The sequence below is a fragment of the Populus euphratica genome, unplaced genomic scaffold, assembly GCF_000495115.2.
Source record: "Populus euphratica unplaced genomic scaffold, PopEup_1.0 scaffold9.1, whole genome shotgun sequence".
Lineage (NCBI taxonomy): Eukaryota > Viridiplantae > Streptophyta > Magnoliopsida > Malpighiales > Salicaceae > Populus > Populus euphratica.
This window is the reverse complement of record NW_011499857.1, coordinates 727,033-742,727: the sequence shown is the minus strand read 5'-3', so window position 1 is coordinate 742,727 and position 15,695 is coordinate 727,033. Positions and strand designations below refer to the sequence as shown.

The following is a 15,695-nucleotide window of genomic DNA, read 5'->3' as shown; positions in this document are numbered from 1 at the left end:
TTTTCTTGGCAGAGTATATATATTTATTTCTTTTTTCCAGCTTGCTAGGCTTCAACGTACAATGACATATAATTTCCAGTGCAATAATGTTCACCGTTTCGACCACGCTATCTCCTTCCCATGCTTAACCACCCAAACTCCCAAGACTTCATAATATATAGATATATAGAATTACTTTGCTAGGCCACAAAGCTCAAAATTAGACATGGTGCACAAGATTTGATACCCCGCCTCGGACGTAGTCTCTTCTTTTAACTCGGGTCAATCGATGCACCGTAATTAACTTGGACAAAAAATAATTAATCAAATTATTTGTGTTAGTGTCATTTGCCATTGACATTTTGACACATAATAGTTAAATGCAGAAGTAGTGGTGGTGGTAGGCCTATGTACTCTCCTTTCTTCTCCTTGCTTTTTTGCCTCTATTGCGACGTCTAAAACCGTTGAGATACTGACATGTGGCGCCGTTTGATGTGAGGTGAGACAATGGATATGAGTCCCCCGAGTGGAGGCCGCATCTTTGACCTATAAATCATCTCATCATACGGCCTCCTATAAAACTTCAAAAATGGAACGAACGATTCTCGAGACCTGTCTGCCTTGCTGACGTGGCACTCCTTCTTGAAAAATAAGGCAGGTGATTGGAGGAACGAGGGGCGTGGGGTCCGCGGCTGAGAGATTTTGAGGGTGTCACTCGTGGTGACACGCTGTGGCAACGGGGTTGATGGGAAGAGACTTTTATGGGCTAGCCTACTGTAGCTGCCACCGTTCATGCTGCCACGTGGGGTTCTGGCAACTGGCGATGCAAAAGAAAAGGATCTAGCGTTGAGGGGAGAGATGAGGGCCGGGCCCAGAGAAGAGAGGTTTGATGGTCCTACTTTTGATGCTGACGTGTCGGTCAAAGTTAGGTGCCAAGGCTTGAGGGAGTCAAAATGGTGGGACACGGTGAAGGAAAATCTAGAGGAAGAGCATGAGCCAATCTTAGCCGTTGACTTGACAGACGAAGGATCCAATCGGAGGGAGGAGGCTCGAGGGTAGGATGAAAAGTCATTGAACTCCAGTGATTCTTCAAAGTCTAGTGATGATACCACCATCGTGGCCGCTGATAGCTCAACAAATGGACGGACACCCTGCAACCATGACAGTATAGTCACGCTTCTGTGGAAATTTGAAGTAAGGTCACTCTTAGTCAAGACTAGGTGCACCTAATTGTAGTCTGTGTTTTCAAATTCACATAGAAATATCATTAGGGATAAATAAAGGTCACAATTCCTAATTAACTATATTATTCATTTCCAACTTACCCCATCTCAATGCTAAAATTAAAAATTAATGTTTTATTTAAATGCCAATAAGTTATAACATCATGTAGTTCGAATGTTCATATAATTATTTTTAAAAAGTTTCATACATACATACATATACAAACGTATACAAAGTGCAAGAATATAATGGCAACTACTTGTTTTATATTTAAAAATGTATTAAAATAATATATTTTTCTAAAAAAACTCATTCTTATCCTCTAAATTGATTTTTTATCTCTTCAGGGAGCAGTTACAAAAGTGAATTAAGGTCGCAGTTAACGGTACAAGAACAGGTGTGAAACCTAGCTGGTGTAATAAAAAGTCGAAGGAGATTTGACTTAAGCTTGGTGGCCCATGTAACAAGAAAGGCACAGGACAAGTTGGTCAAACAGTACAGCCAGATCCAGCAGGTTAAACAGTATGATACTCTCTTTTTCTTCTTATCATATAGTATTAAACTTGAAATAAGAAACAATGGGGTGAAGAACAGTATATATTTCGGCCAAAACGTGCACACACATAAAACACAACACACCACGATTTTTTGAATTTTTACCTTCCATAAGTAAGAGAACAGGGAAGGCGGGTCGATTACAAAAGCTTTGTAAAGCCTGCCTGGGTAGTACTCAGCCACAAGTTTCAGAGTTCCGAGCAATAAATTCATAAAAGCCGATGCTGACCTGAAAAAGCCTGTACATTTGGGGGGGAAATACACATGCACATTCATTAATACATACGAGGGAGCAGTGTTTTTTCTTGGCAAAAAAAAAAAAAGCGTAAATGTGAACAGTCAATTATTTTGACTATTAAATATATTAAAGCCTGAGCCTTGCAGGGAATTATATTTAATGATGGTGCTGGCATTTGCCATTGCAAAAAAGGAGAATCCTGGGTACCATCTGTGTGAGGATCAAGACATTTAAGGAAGTCAGAGTGCAAAATTGACCACTTCTAGGAGAGTATACAACGTGACGGGCTTCAATTCCCGATAATACCCCTACAAAAACTGACCCATAGCGCAACCACGAAGGTGACACTTCAGGGGCAACCCGGACATTGTCTGAGAATATATCAGATCTCTGCCGGTTCTCCGACATAGAGTGCCAGGGGTCTCATTAATGAGCTTAGCTGCCTGCTTTACCAGCGTGCACCCCCAACAAAAGTGCCTTCTCAATTTTCAAAGCTTGGTCGATCAAAAACAAATAAATCAAAGCTTGATGTATAGTTGATACTGCTGCAAAAACTACTTACTTGCATCAAAGAGGAGAACAAATTGTTCAGCGTTTTTTGGCATGGTCCCTATCGCCACCTCCAGTGTAAACACTAGCAACCGAGTGAACCTAATATTTTTTAAACAAAAATAAAACACACACACGAGAAATAAAATAAATAAGCAGATTCAAATTTTACTCGAAAACCAAGAAAAAAGAAGTGCTATGTATGTTTTGTTGTTTTTAGTATACTCACAGTTTTTGTGAATGGAACTTTTGATAATCTTGCTTGATTCGAAAAATCTACAAGAAAAGTTCCAAAAAAATATAACTTATTAATTAATTTGTCCAAGCTTGTTCACTCTTTATATTATTTTCTTGAAGGAAAAGAAAAGAGTTATTAAAGGGGGGCAGATTGGGAGTTGAAAATCACCATAACAGGTCTAGATTCTTCATCATGACCAGCAACATAAGCAACTCCTTCAGCAAGCTCAGCTGAGAACTCATCCGCTATCAAATTCTCTGTACATTCAAAACCAAGAATTAGGTGCAAAAAACAAGAAAAAAATTGAACGATGACAATATTTCTGTTGTGCTAAAAAACAAGAAAAAAAATTGAACGGTGACAAAATTTATGTTCTTTATTTTGAAATATAAGTGGGATCAATGATTACAAGGGTATTTACTTTAACGCTCAAATATTCAACTAATTAAACAGAGAAAAGCAAGATTCCACTGGCATAACGAAACAAAAAGAAAATATGCTTGTAGAAAAGAGAGTATTAGCAGACAAATAGAGAAAACTTTTTGAAGGAATAGAAGAAGATGAGAAAAGAAATGGAGGGTTATAGTACCAGTGCCTATACTCTCTCTCCAAGAAAGGCAGGCCCTTAAGTGCTTAGCAGCTTTCTTCACATTATCACCTTTTGCTCTTAGAAACCTCTCCACACAAGCATTGTTGCAGAACTTCTCCTGTTAATTTGTCAATTAATAGTGCCATATATCAGAGATGTTAATTTACAGTGATCCCTAAAGAGATCTCCGCAGATCAAGTACAACAAAATGATACGCTTGAAAAAAGAAAATCAAGAAACAAACTTGATCGCGGTACTGTAGAAAAAAGTCCAGTGTAAACAGTGAAATATCGCTTGGTTTAAACGCAGGAATAGAATCATAAAACAGTGGAAATAACTGAAACACACCTGTTTAACAGTGAGTGGAGCATGGTTTCTTAGAAGCTCGAGAACAGCTTCACCTCTATCATTGTCTTTGTGATCTTTCTGTGGTTGATGTTGCTGTTCTTTCTTGCCCATTTCTAGAAAAACAATGTGAGATTAAAAGACACACCAATATACCAAACTTCTGCTTCACGCTACCATTAAAAATTTGCACTTGCAGTGAGAGAGTGAGAGAGAGAGAGAGACAGACTTGTTAAGGAAGAGCTAGAAACTGGCAACTTCGAATAAGGAGGGTGAGGGACTTAGAGGCCTATATATAGCAAACGATAGCTGATAACGCCGTTATGCATTTTAAGTGAGAAAAAAAATTATTATGGTGTTATTTTATTCTGTATACTCATTATGATTTTGATAGCGATTCGCAACGGAAAACGTCACCGCCACCATCCTTTAATATTCTCATTATCACTACTCTTTCTTGGTCTAGTACCCTGCTTTATTCCATTTAGGACATGCATTTAATTTCACACTTGATTGAGTAAAATATCGATATCTCTTTATTAGGTCCATTGAAGAGTTCATTTATGGGAAATTGACTGCATGCTAATTGGAAAAAGAAATGTAAGAGAAAATTTGAGGAAAGGTGCAGTGTAGTTATTGAAACACAAGTACGATACTGTTGTTTTCATTACCTTTGGTAGTTTTTTTTTTAGCTATGGACTCTAGTGAGATCAAAGGACTCCCGTGAGAGCATATTTCGGAATAATAGGAGGTCTAGATCAAGGATATTTCTTTGCCGACTATGGCGTGCATGATGCATGCTATAGTTTCAAGTGGTGGGATGCATGTTTTGGTCCATGGAGAACATTATTGTTGGCACAAAATTGCCACTTCCGGGTAATAGAACAGCTTAATTCTGTTTAATTTCTTCTCTCTTTTTCTAGTGTAGAGGGCATGCATTTATCTAGCATTGTTCGGCAGAAAACAAGGAAAGAAAGTGAGGGATATGTTTTGTTGTTTTAGCGATAAATCAGACGTGGCAATTTGGCTTGTTATTTTGAAAGGACGAGCAAGTGGTAGTATTGATTGACGGGCTATTGTCGTTGATGGGAGACAAGAAAAATATTGCTCACTTATCATTCGTCTCATCGATCAATTTAAGGAGGTGGGGGGGTCCTCTCTGAACTATTGCAGCGTAGAAATCTGGGTCGGGAAGCCATGCTTGTGTCCTCCACAGAATCGGACGTTTAACCTTGTGTTCTATTTTTTGTTGCGAGAGATGCAAACTGCCTGTTGTTTCAGATTGAGTTATTTCTTTTGCGAATAATAGTGTGTTGCATTCAAGCGATGTTAGTATAATGTTCGGGAAGGTTTTATGCAGCTCTTATCAATGAAGATATCCATCGAACAAATTTGATATTTGCAAGATGGAATTGATCGAGCTGTTATTTAAGTGACCAGACACGACGAGGCGTCGAGTCCAAGATTTATTATGCAATCCAATGCAAGTAATTAATTAAGCACATAATTCCACAAGTCAAAACCTTGATATTTGTCGTCCATAAATAGCAACAAATTAATGAAACAATAGCTAAGTCCGTTTTTGTTACGGCGTAGACCTAATTAATTTTCTACATTTTCCCTCTAGAGTCAAGACATGTACTAAATCCTGAAAATTCTCCGAGTGTCTAATCTTTTTAACCTGAAATATTAAAAAACATGTTGCACGACTAGAAAATAAAAAAGAAATAGACGGGATATTTTCTCAATGTTGAGGCAAGAGTTATATCAGCAATTTAATTAATGCCAACAGAATTTCCGAAGAATCTATTGTCAACAAGTTGCTCGTTGGAGATTCTCATTCAGGCAGCAATTTTGTCGGTAATTAAAAATACCGACTAAGAATTTATAGAAATACAGATGGAATAGCTGAAGAAACAAAAAAAAAATGTTGGCAATTCTGTCAGTGATTTTTAATTTATAATAAAAATAAATAATATTAAGAACATCAACTTTCTACAATAATTTTTTTTAAAGAAAAGCATTAAAAACAACATTTACACGGACACGTAAAAACTTATTATTCCAATTTTGTGAAGAATGTTTTTCCAAGAGAACAGAAATGATGATAAAAAGGGCACAAACACTAGCAATTGCGCGCCCATGTTGATGTTTGATCAAGCTTTTATTTCAATCCAAGAATTAACATAGAGCGAATGAAGATGATGATCTTTCTTCCATTTAATGAATAAAAATTATGCCACGAATCTTGATATATACATGGATGATGATTATTCTCTAACATATAATCAATAAATTGCTCAAGAAGCAACCTGGCAGGTACTAAAGGAAGAAAAAGGACCTAAACATAAGAAACAATTTCAAATGCACCTTTAATATTTTTGTGGAAAGAAAATCTATATCGGCACCTTTCCTTCAGGTCCTAGCTAAATGGTGGAATATTCATCACAACAACATCAACAGTAAGACCTAAACAAGAGATTAAAACCCTTAGATACAGATATGATTAACGTATGAAACAACAAAACATGAAGCACTCAGTTTATATATCACCCCTCCATCCTAAATTTCTGATATCCTACATGCATAAAACGGCATGATTTTATTTTATTTGAGCTAACCCACACGAGGTAGAAGACTTTGGTTGCCAGTTTCCCGTCGCATTAATGAACCGTTATTTAATCCCCTTGATCCACTATGGTTCCGCACTACAGCAATATTTCTAATAAAACAAGAACTTAAATAATCACAAAATATATCTAAGATTTTTCAATCTTGACCCTTCAGAACATATGTTGAGAGTAGAGAATAAGACCGAGCGAGTGCATGCATAAAATAAAAGGTTTGAAAAGGGAGGGCGACGTTAATTAGCTAACTTAATCAACCGATATTAGTCCTTGTCGTTACATTACAACAGTTTCTACTATGAAAAAAAAAACGGAAAGAAGGGAACTAGCGGTCGAAACATGCGATTCCACAAGAAAAAGCAAGCAGTCGTCTTAAACAGAGAAGGAGGGTGGGGATGTGGGGCTTAAGATATACCCAAAGCGGAGTTTAGGCTGGTGAATTGGCCTTTCCAAAGTAAAGTGTAAGCTTTATGGTGCTAATTAAATATCAAAGTGTTATTTAGTGAGAGATTTGTTTCGTTTTCGTTTGTCCACATTCAAATATGGGAGAGATTCCACTGCTCACTCCCTAACACCTAATTAAGGCCTTTTTCTCTCCCATCATTTTAAAGTAATTAAACCAGTTGTGTTTGCATATTAAAGTACGTGTGTGGTTGGCTACATGGGGCATGATGACTTTGGGATATGATTTTGTTGCCTTCATGCCCATCCCACGTGGGTCTATTGTCCTAAAGTTGCTTCCTTAATCCTTGTTTTTCTTTCACCTACTTTGCGTGGGATTTCAAATTTTGAAACGCCATACCCTCCCTCCCTCCACACAAGTCCCTCACGACCCCAACCAATATAGTTACGTTTTCATCATGGATGAATCATTGCACCTTTTAAATTCAAACGACATGTTATACAATAGAGCTTCCCTCTCTGGCTTCTATCTTCTCCTTTTTTGTCTACATGAATGCCATTTCACCTGGTATTTGAAAATGGGGCAATAATTACTTTTTAAAACTAATTTTCTTTGATATATATTGAAATAATCTATTTTTATTTTAAAAAATTATTTTTAATATTAGTACATCAAAATTAAAATATAAAAATTCAAAATTTAATAAAATTCTATTTGAAACGCAGTCACGAATCTCTCTACAGCGTTAGCAAATATATATATTAAGAATGGTATAAGGGGAAAAGGAAATTGAGCAGTATAGCAGATCAAGAATGGCCAATAGCCAGATTTATTGCTAGGGCCTTTTTGTCCTCTGATCCGTTTGGTCTGGTCAGCACGGACAATGGACGAGTCCTGTTTGTTTCCTAGGCCGAACGAAGTGGGGCTTTTATTTCTAATAAAATTTATATGCACAGGGTATTATTATTATTTAAAAAAAAAATTATAACATCCATTCCCTGAACTTATAGACAGTTTGGAGAAAGACCAAACCCCCCCCCCCCGGTTGTTACTTTCATAGTTTTCAGATTTAGTCACATGGCTGCCCCAATTCAAAACCTGTTTAACTAGGTTATTGCATCATTTATTTTTAATTAAAATAATATTATTTTAATAAAATAAATAAATATCAATGAGTAGTGATCATTTTTACCGGTCTTACTAGGTTACTAGAATAACGTCTCAGGTCACATTAAATTCTTTATTTTTTTTAATTTAGCATGGTTTTAATCTTAGATCAATTAGATCCTGAATTGATTTATTGAGTTGAATTTTAAAATTATAATTATTTTATAATAATAAATAATAAATCCTTTATGTCCACTTTCATCTATCTTTAGTGTGTTGGTTGCTCACGTGAGCACTTAATTAACATTTGAAATCATCCTTAAACTAATAAAAACACCATTGAACTGTCCCTTGCATGCTCACAAATACTCCCTTTGGAAGAATTTTAGACAATTAATATGGCTAGAAACTGCTTTGACGAGGGATGAATGTGTACATATATGACTATAGAGATTGTTGGACTATTTGGGCATAAATCGAGGCAATTCCTTGATTTTAAATTTTAATGCGGAGATGTGTGTTAAGTGTATGAAAAATTATAGAAAGGGTCTATTAAAAGTTTTTCATTGTTTTCATCTTACGGAGGATGCAAATCAATGCACAGAAACAGTACGGGGTCTTTATTCAAATCAACTACAGTAGAGGGAGTGTGTGAGTGTGACAGCATTATTTTGGTTTTGAAATTTGCAATGGCCGAACATGACACACGTTCTGACCCCTGATGTCCCTTTGGCAGGAAAAAAATTCAGGAAACGAAACTACAAGCGGTGACATGCTTGCTATTTAATCCGTGATTTTGCCGCTGGTTATAATTTAATTCTTAAAAATAAATAATAAAAAAATATAATAAAAAAAACTAATCATATCATGTTATACTAGTGACTCGAATTATAAAATTAAATTTTTTAAAAAAAAAATAACTAAAAAAACAAACTATATTGATATATCAAAATTGTAATCTATATCATATAATTTAAATAATCTTATATAAAATAAATTATAAAGTAATATTCTCAATTAATAAAAAATGATTAAATAAAGATTAAACAAGCAAAAATAATAATAAATTTTCAAAACACTAGTGAAATAAATAATGCTATGGAAGGTAATGTACAAAGAAATCATCATCTCTTTTAGTGTTTTGTTAATTACGTGTTTGACAGGTGTTTCACTATAGATCGTATATTTATTTCAGCAAAAAAAATAAATATGTAAACTTTTCTAACATGTTTTTTTTTTACATAAAAAATGAAAATTACAAAATTGGATAATAAAAGGTGATAAAAAAATTAGCTTAATTCAACTTAAAATAGTATGATAGACATATCAACTAAGTAATAATGAGCAGGCCAACTCAAGTTAATTCGCAAAACTCATGATTTAAATTATAAAATTAAAATAATTTGATAGAAAAGAAACTGAAGAAACCCACATAGATAATCTTAAAAAAAAACAATGTCAAAAAATAAAAAAAACCAAAAATTATCAACTTATTTTAATTTTTTAAACCTGCGACTTAAATCACTAGACTAGAAGAATTGTAAATAGAGAAGCTACAAAGTCCAATACTTAGCAAATCAAACGTTGAAATGTAATTATAGGGAAAAAAAATCAATAGCACAAAAGGGTTTATGATTAAAAAAATTGACAATTAAAAAAACGAGGGTGAAAATCAAAATAAAAAATAAATTAGATAACAGCTCAAAAATCTTGATTGGAGAGTTAAATTGAAAAGAAAAATAACTTCATCAAGGAAAAAAATAAAAAATTTGAGGACCAAATTAGAAAAAATAATGAATTATAAACTTGGATTGAACAATGAAATTAAAAACTATAAAATTTCTATAAAAAAGTTAGGAAAAAAAAATAAAAAATCAACAGAACAAGGATTGGATTGGAAAAAATAATACATGACAAATTAAAATTAAATGGTTAAATAAAAAAAATAAAACTTTTATAAAAAGACTAAGAATAAAAATAAAAAATAAAAAAAATGATGGAAACTAAAATATATATAAAAAAAAGAACTAAGTTGTATTTTTTTTTAAAAAAAAAAGCTCATTAAAAATAAATCGCTTCAACTCCACCAAGAAGCACTGCTCATGCAATCTAAAGGGAAGTTGTGCATGGACACCATACTTGAATAACCTTTTAAATTTTAATATTAATTAATTAACTTTAAGAAACCAATTAACTATTCACCGCTTAAGGATTAAAAAAACACCTATGTGGAAAGATAAAAGTACCCATACATTTTTTTACTACATGGGCAAATATTTTTTTATTATATTTTAAATTTTAAAAGGACTTAAATACTTTTAATTGAGAACTTAAAAAAATTCAATCTGAAAAGTAATTTAGTTATTTTTTTGTTTATATAAACGATAGTTTTCAAACTCAGTTTGGTTTAAAATCTGGCTTCTGGATTTTAACTAGGTCATCGGATTGTCTAAGTCAATTTTTTTTAAAAATAAAATGATATTAATTTATTAAAAAAATAAAAATTAATGAATTCTAACCAAGTTTTTTATCGGATTATACTAAGTGAACCCATTAAGTCATTTTAGATTTTTTTTTCTATTTTTCTTAAAACTAGTTTTGTTTTAGCCCCGGGCCAACCAAATTGAGTTCCAAAACTGTGCTAAAAAGTGAAAAAGTTACGTTTATCCCCTAACAAGCCATGCAAGAAGATCGCATTGCAACCATCTAGGTGGTGGTTAAGTGGTAAGAGCTTGGGATTAAGGGATTTGCTTTCTCTGTGGTCTCAGGTTCGAGTCCTTGGTTGCTCATATGATGGCCACTGGAGGTTTACATGGTCGTTAATTTCAGGACCCGTGGGATTAGTCGCGGTGCGTGCAAGCTGGCCCGGACACCCACGTTAATCTAAAAAAAAAGAAAATCGCATTGCCTCTGATTTAAAAAATTCTAATTTTTTTCCCTGGAATGGCACAAGAGTCATTGCATTGGTACAACAATGAATAGTGAATATACTGTGATTTCTACATGATTTTTTGCAACGGAACTTGGAGTTTTAGTCAATACGAACTACTGCTGTTGGTGTGAAAAACTATTGAGAAGTAACGAAAAAATCAACAAAAACATATAAGGTGACGCTGCCGATGCCAGGTTTTAGGCCGCAGATATAACGAAAGCTAGTGATTTTTAAATAAATGGACCCTTTACAGTTTTTGTTTTGTTAAAGTGGATTCTACAAGCGAAGCTCCAAGACCAGCAAACTTAACGTCGAAGGTTGTCAGAGTCTGTTTACCTATATGCTGTACATGGGTAAAAAATATCTGCTCAGATATACACATTTCAAAGTGCAGTTTTTTAAAGAATTTTTATTTAAAAATATATTAAAATAATATATTTTTTATTTTAAAAAATGTATTTTAATATATAGTTTTAAAATGCAAAAGTAAATATTAAAATTAATGAGTTTTAGTTGGCTTGGGTTTTAGGTTAGAATTAAAAGAAAATGGGGATTATCACATTGAATCACTGTAATGTTATGCAAACCTCCAAAATGTTTTCCAATAACTGGATTAGTATCAATTTTGTCACCAAACAAATTTTTATATCAATTTTATCTTTAAATAATCTTAATCACTCGATTGGGGCCTTCTATCAGAGTTCCTTGACAAATTAAAAAAAAAAAAACCAATTTCTCTATAAAATGATATTTTTTTTCCTTCTTAGAAATGCGTAATTTGGATGGAGTCTATGATTAAATATAAATATCAAAATTTTATTGAAAATTTTTCAAACTTAAAGGACAAAATCGAAAGAAGAACCTGTGAGGACAAAATTAAAAAGACTGATGTGATTGGAAGCGATTTTTAAGATTTACCCAAAATTTTAATTGTAAAACCTCCTCGTGAAAAATAAAAGTTACGCTAGCTTTTCCACCGACCAGCATCTAAACATGACAAGCAATCACCCCTGCAAAAAGTCGATAAATCTCCCCAGAAGACAGAACCACTTCCATGCACGGCTCAAGAGAGAGAGACAAAAAAATGACCACTCCCATCTAATACACAGTATTTATACAGTATTTATAACCAGCTACATGATGCTCGTGAAAATTATAGAGGTATATCTGTGATCCTTTTGATGGAATTGGCCCATATTTTCTCTCGTTTTTATCCTTTTCTTCATTATACCTCTCTGAATTGCAGTGGAAAGGGTGAAGCCATGTGTTTTCTAACGTTGAAGAAGGCAAAGCTGAAGTGTCATGGGAGAAATGGAAAAAATGATCATGCAGATCGGAGCTGGTGACCCAAGTGAAGGGCCGTTTCTGGGTTTCAAGGAACCGTTACAAAAGATAAACAAAGACACAAAGAGCTTTTATGATGTGATTTCATGCATGACCTCTCCAATTTGTGGGCTTTCTTGTTGACCACAGCTCATATGGATTTTCACATGGTTTACGGGACCCATATGCCTTTGTGACTGCACCATGGCCAGGCCAGGACCCTCCACTATAGGAAAAAGTCTCCCGTTACGTTCCATCCCCTGCTTGTTTTAAGTTCCATCATAACAGAAATACAAAAATACCCACATGGTAAAAGAAGCAAAGGAGGATATCTCAGATTCCATTTGTTTTTTTTTTTTTACAAGTGTTTTTTTAAAATTTGATTTTTTATTTTCAATTATTTTTTAAATATTGTTATATTATTTTAATGCAATGACTGGATATTAATTAGGAGAAGTTCTACGCGTTATGGTCCTCAACTGTAGCTAGGCTGTCTCTTTTTAGCTTTTGTTTAAAAAGTTGTGCTCCGATCTCGACAAAAAGAAAAAAAATTTAATATTCTTCCGAGGGCTCTGAATTCTTTGTTACTATGAATTTCACAGCCACCGATATGCTTTTTTTTTCAAGTCATATTAAAAAATAAAAAAAATTAGAGATCTCTTAACAAAATAAAAGATGTCGATACTCGTTAACCTACACTGAATTAACACTTACTATGAGCAAGTAATTGTGATTGATGCGCCGAGGTGGCCGGGGGAGATGTTAGTATTAGACTAAGTAAGCTAAACATGTCCTCACTCACTGGCTTGAGCTTGGCTTCTTCATTTCCAGCTGGTCCCTTTTCCGTCACAGAAATCCAACACCGCTCAATCCCGTAGGACCCTCTCCACACACGGAAAATACATAGAGCAGTTGATGGCCTAGCACAACCTTGCATGCGAGGTCGAACAAGCATACGCCTATATAATATATATATATATATAACCATTCAAAGGGTGGAGGATCCCAACTCCGGCGATCATTTGCATTTTTCCTTTTCAACTAAACAAGCATACATGGATACAGGTTTGCTGTAATATCTGATAATTTTCTTAAGTGAAGCTTGTTTAAACTCAATCACTGTGTAGTTTCCCCTTCTAGTATGTGATGGAGTACGATTTCTCTAGCCCAGGGTAAAAAAAGAAGAAGAAGAAGAAGCTTAAGAAACATAAGTTTTAAACTATTTCTTTTTTATTCTTTTTACTTTTTTCACACTAAAAACTCATTGAATTTCTTTATTTGAAATCCTTTTTTGTCTGACTGTATGATTAATTTTAAAGGAGTGTCTCTACGTAGAAGTAAAAATAGTTTGAAAATTATATGCTAATTAATTCATTGGTTGATTGATTCCAACTCCTTATAAAAAGTTCATGGTTGCTTGACCTGTGCATGATATAATTAGGATCCGAGGATTTTTTTATTTTTTGTTAAATAATTCTAATTTTACTAGTTTCTCTTAATAGCTACACGTGTTAAACTCTTACGTGAAAGTCATCACATGAGTTTATTTGCGAGTCATGAAATGAGTTTACACGAAGAAAATCTTTTGCTTTCAAAATTAATTCCAGATTTCAAGCATTCAAGAGATATCCATTATCAGTATACACTTTCGAATTAAATTACCATACCCGTACAATAATAGCATGACATACACTTTCGAATTAAATTACCATACCCGTGCAATAGCATGATTTTAAAAACAAATTGAATAAAGGGCTCCATTTATATGAAAGCTAGCTAGCATGGAGACCTGGGAAGGTGCATTCACCATTTCTTTTGCCTTTGCCATTTAAAACTGAGGAGAAAATGGAGTGATTCATACTTAAAATTGCTTTACTAAACCTATCAACAGCAAAAAAAAGAAACTGCTTTAGTAAAGGAAGTTACCAGTACATAATCTTTAAATTAAGTCCGAGAACATTGAGATGTTGGCTCACATATCGATCACATCACGAGTACAAGATTCTGCAGCGTGCAATATCCGGGACCCAAATTAAGGGCCATGTTCGATGGCATCAAGCTCCTTTTCGCCTGCATCATAAGCCGATATTGATTCTTTGGGATTTGATGTTGCCTGGTTACTTCAATTGTACACTCACTTAGATTATTACATCCTGGTTAATATAGTGCCTCCTTGTGCAGTTTTCCCGTGGGAATGCAGTCGCCAGAAATGCCACCATTAAACGCTTTCATCGTATCTTTGTATGCTAGCACCTTGTATGTATTCTAACTCTATGCCTAGTTTTTATTCCTACAAAATCTTGCTCAAGTGTGAAAACAGTGACGGGGGTCACGATGATCAGGACCTCAATAGCAGCGGGCAGGAAGAGATCGGGTGGTGGAAAATAAACGAGCTGGGGAAATTATTCAACATAATTTCTAAGAATTTATCTTTATATATTTTTAATTAAAAAAGACTGGCATTACCAAACAAATATTAAAAAAGAACACGAATTTGGAAGGGAAATTTAATAGCATTCCTCCTAAATAATTGTGGGAGGGGGCGCATAGCCGCCTAGCAACCTAGGCATGATTACACTCCGTCGCGGTATTCCAGATGGGCAAACCTGCACTGTATAAAGCAGGCCCATTCCAACATGTTTTGTATATAATGGAGGAAGAAATTGGAGGCCTCAGGAAATATTAAGGCTTTTTAATCGGTTAGCCCATACTTGACTGCCCAACTTTTACCGAGATGGGCTTACAGATTAAAACCAGCGCCGAGACCTCAAAAATGGCTTCGCCTGGCCTGCGCTACATGGCAAAATTATGGATGTATGTACGCAATGATTCTCAGCATATTGGCATAAATGTCTCATCTGAAACTAGATAAAGTGGAAGAACTAAGATAGCTTATTTTTCCATTTTGAGACGCAAGAGAGTCTTCATTGTCACAACCATTGGCTCTCATACTTCAAGGACGTCAGCTAAGCTCGATGCTTCAACAGTGACCAGTTATTCACTCTCCAGATATCTCTTCTATAAGCATTTATCTGATGAGATGTTGGAAAATATCAATATAATGGACAAAGCTTAGCATTTCTGGTTTAACTCGTCTCCTACAAATCTCACTATCCAGTCAGCCAGAGGAAAGCAACACTTTAAAGGCACAGTTGCACTTTAAAGGCACCCAATGGACAAGTGGAGATTCGGGATGAGATTCTTGTCGAAGACTCTTGAAAGGAGCTTATGATTACTTGAAACACAAAGAAACCTCTCACGAGTGTACTGTGCTATCCAAAAACTTGTTATAAAACAATAGATCAAAAGACTTCAGAAGAGAGGCTTGGGGCTCAAGTGAAGTAAGAGAAGATATGGGCTAGGGATCAAGAGAGTTCATGGAGGTGTACAAAGCACTGCTGATTGGTGAGGTGGCTTCTTCTGCTACAAGTGAAAAAGGGTTTGAAAACGACATTGCACCGAGAGCAAAATGTGAAATGCATGATTGGGGATTTAAGAATGTGTCTTGGCTAGCAACAGTTTTGGCCTTAAGTAGTTCACCCTTATCCAAGCAAACCATACAGTTCTTCTGTGTCTTGTACCCTTA

General features: G+C 34.7%; 1 protein-coding gene across 1 annotated transcript; it reads right to left on the bottom strand.

The window, feature by feature from the left end:
- Window positions 1–3,965, bottom strand: LOC105123577 (random slug protein 5-like). The gene is made up of 7 exons (XM_011023231.1): window positions 3,721–3,965; window positions 3,373–3,490; window positions 2,952–3,040; window positions 2,775–2,821; window positions 2,559–2,647; window positions 1,864–1,997; window positions 1–1,130 (listed from the first exon to the last, which is right to left on the bottom strand). Exons 1-7 carry the CDS (start codon window positions 3,829–3,831, stop codon window positions 435–437), a joined length of 1,284 nt encoding a protein of 427 aa, XP_011021533.1. The 5' UTR covers window positions 3,832–3,965; the 3' UTR covers window positions 1–434.
- Between the last annotated feature and the right edge of the window lie 11,730 nt (window positions 3,966–15,695).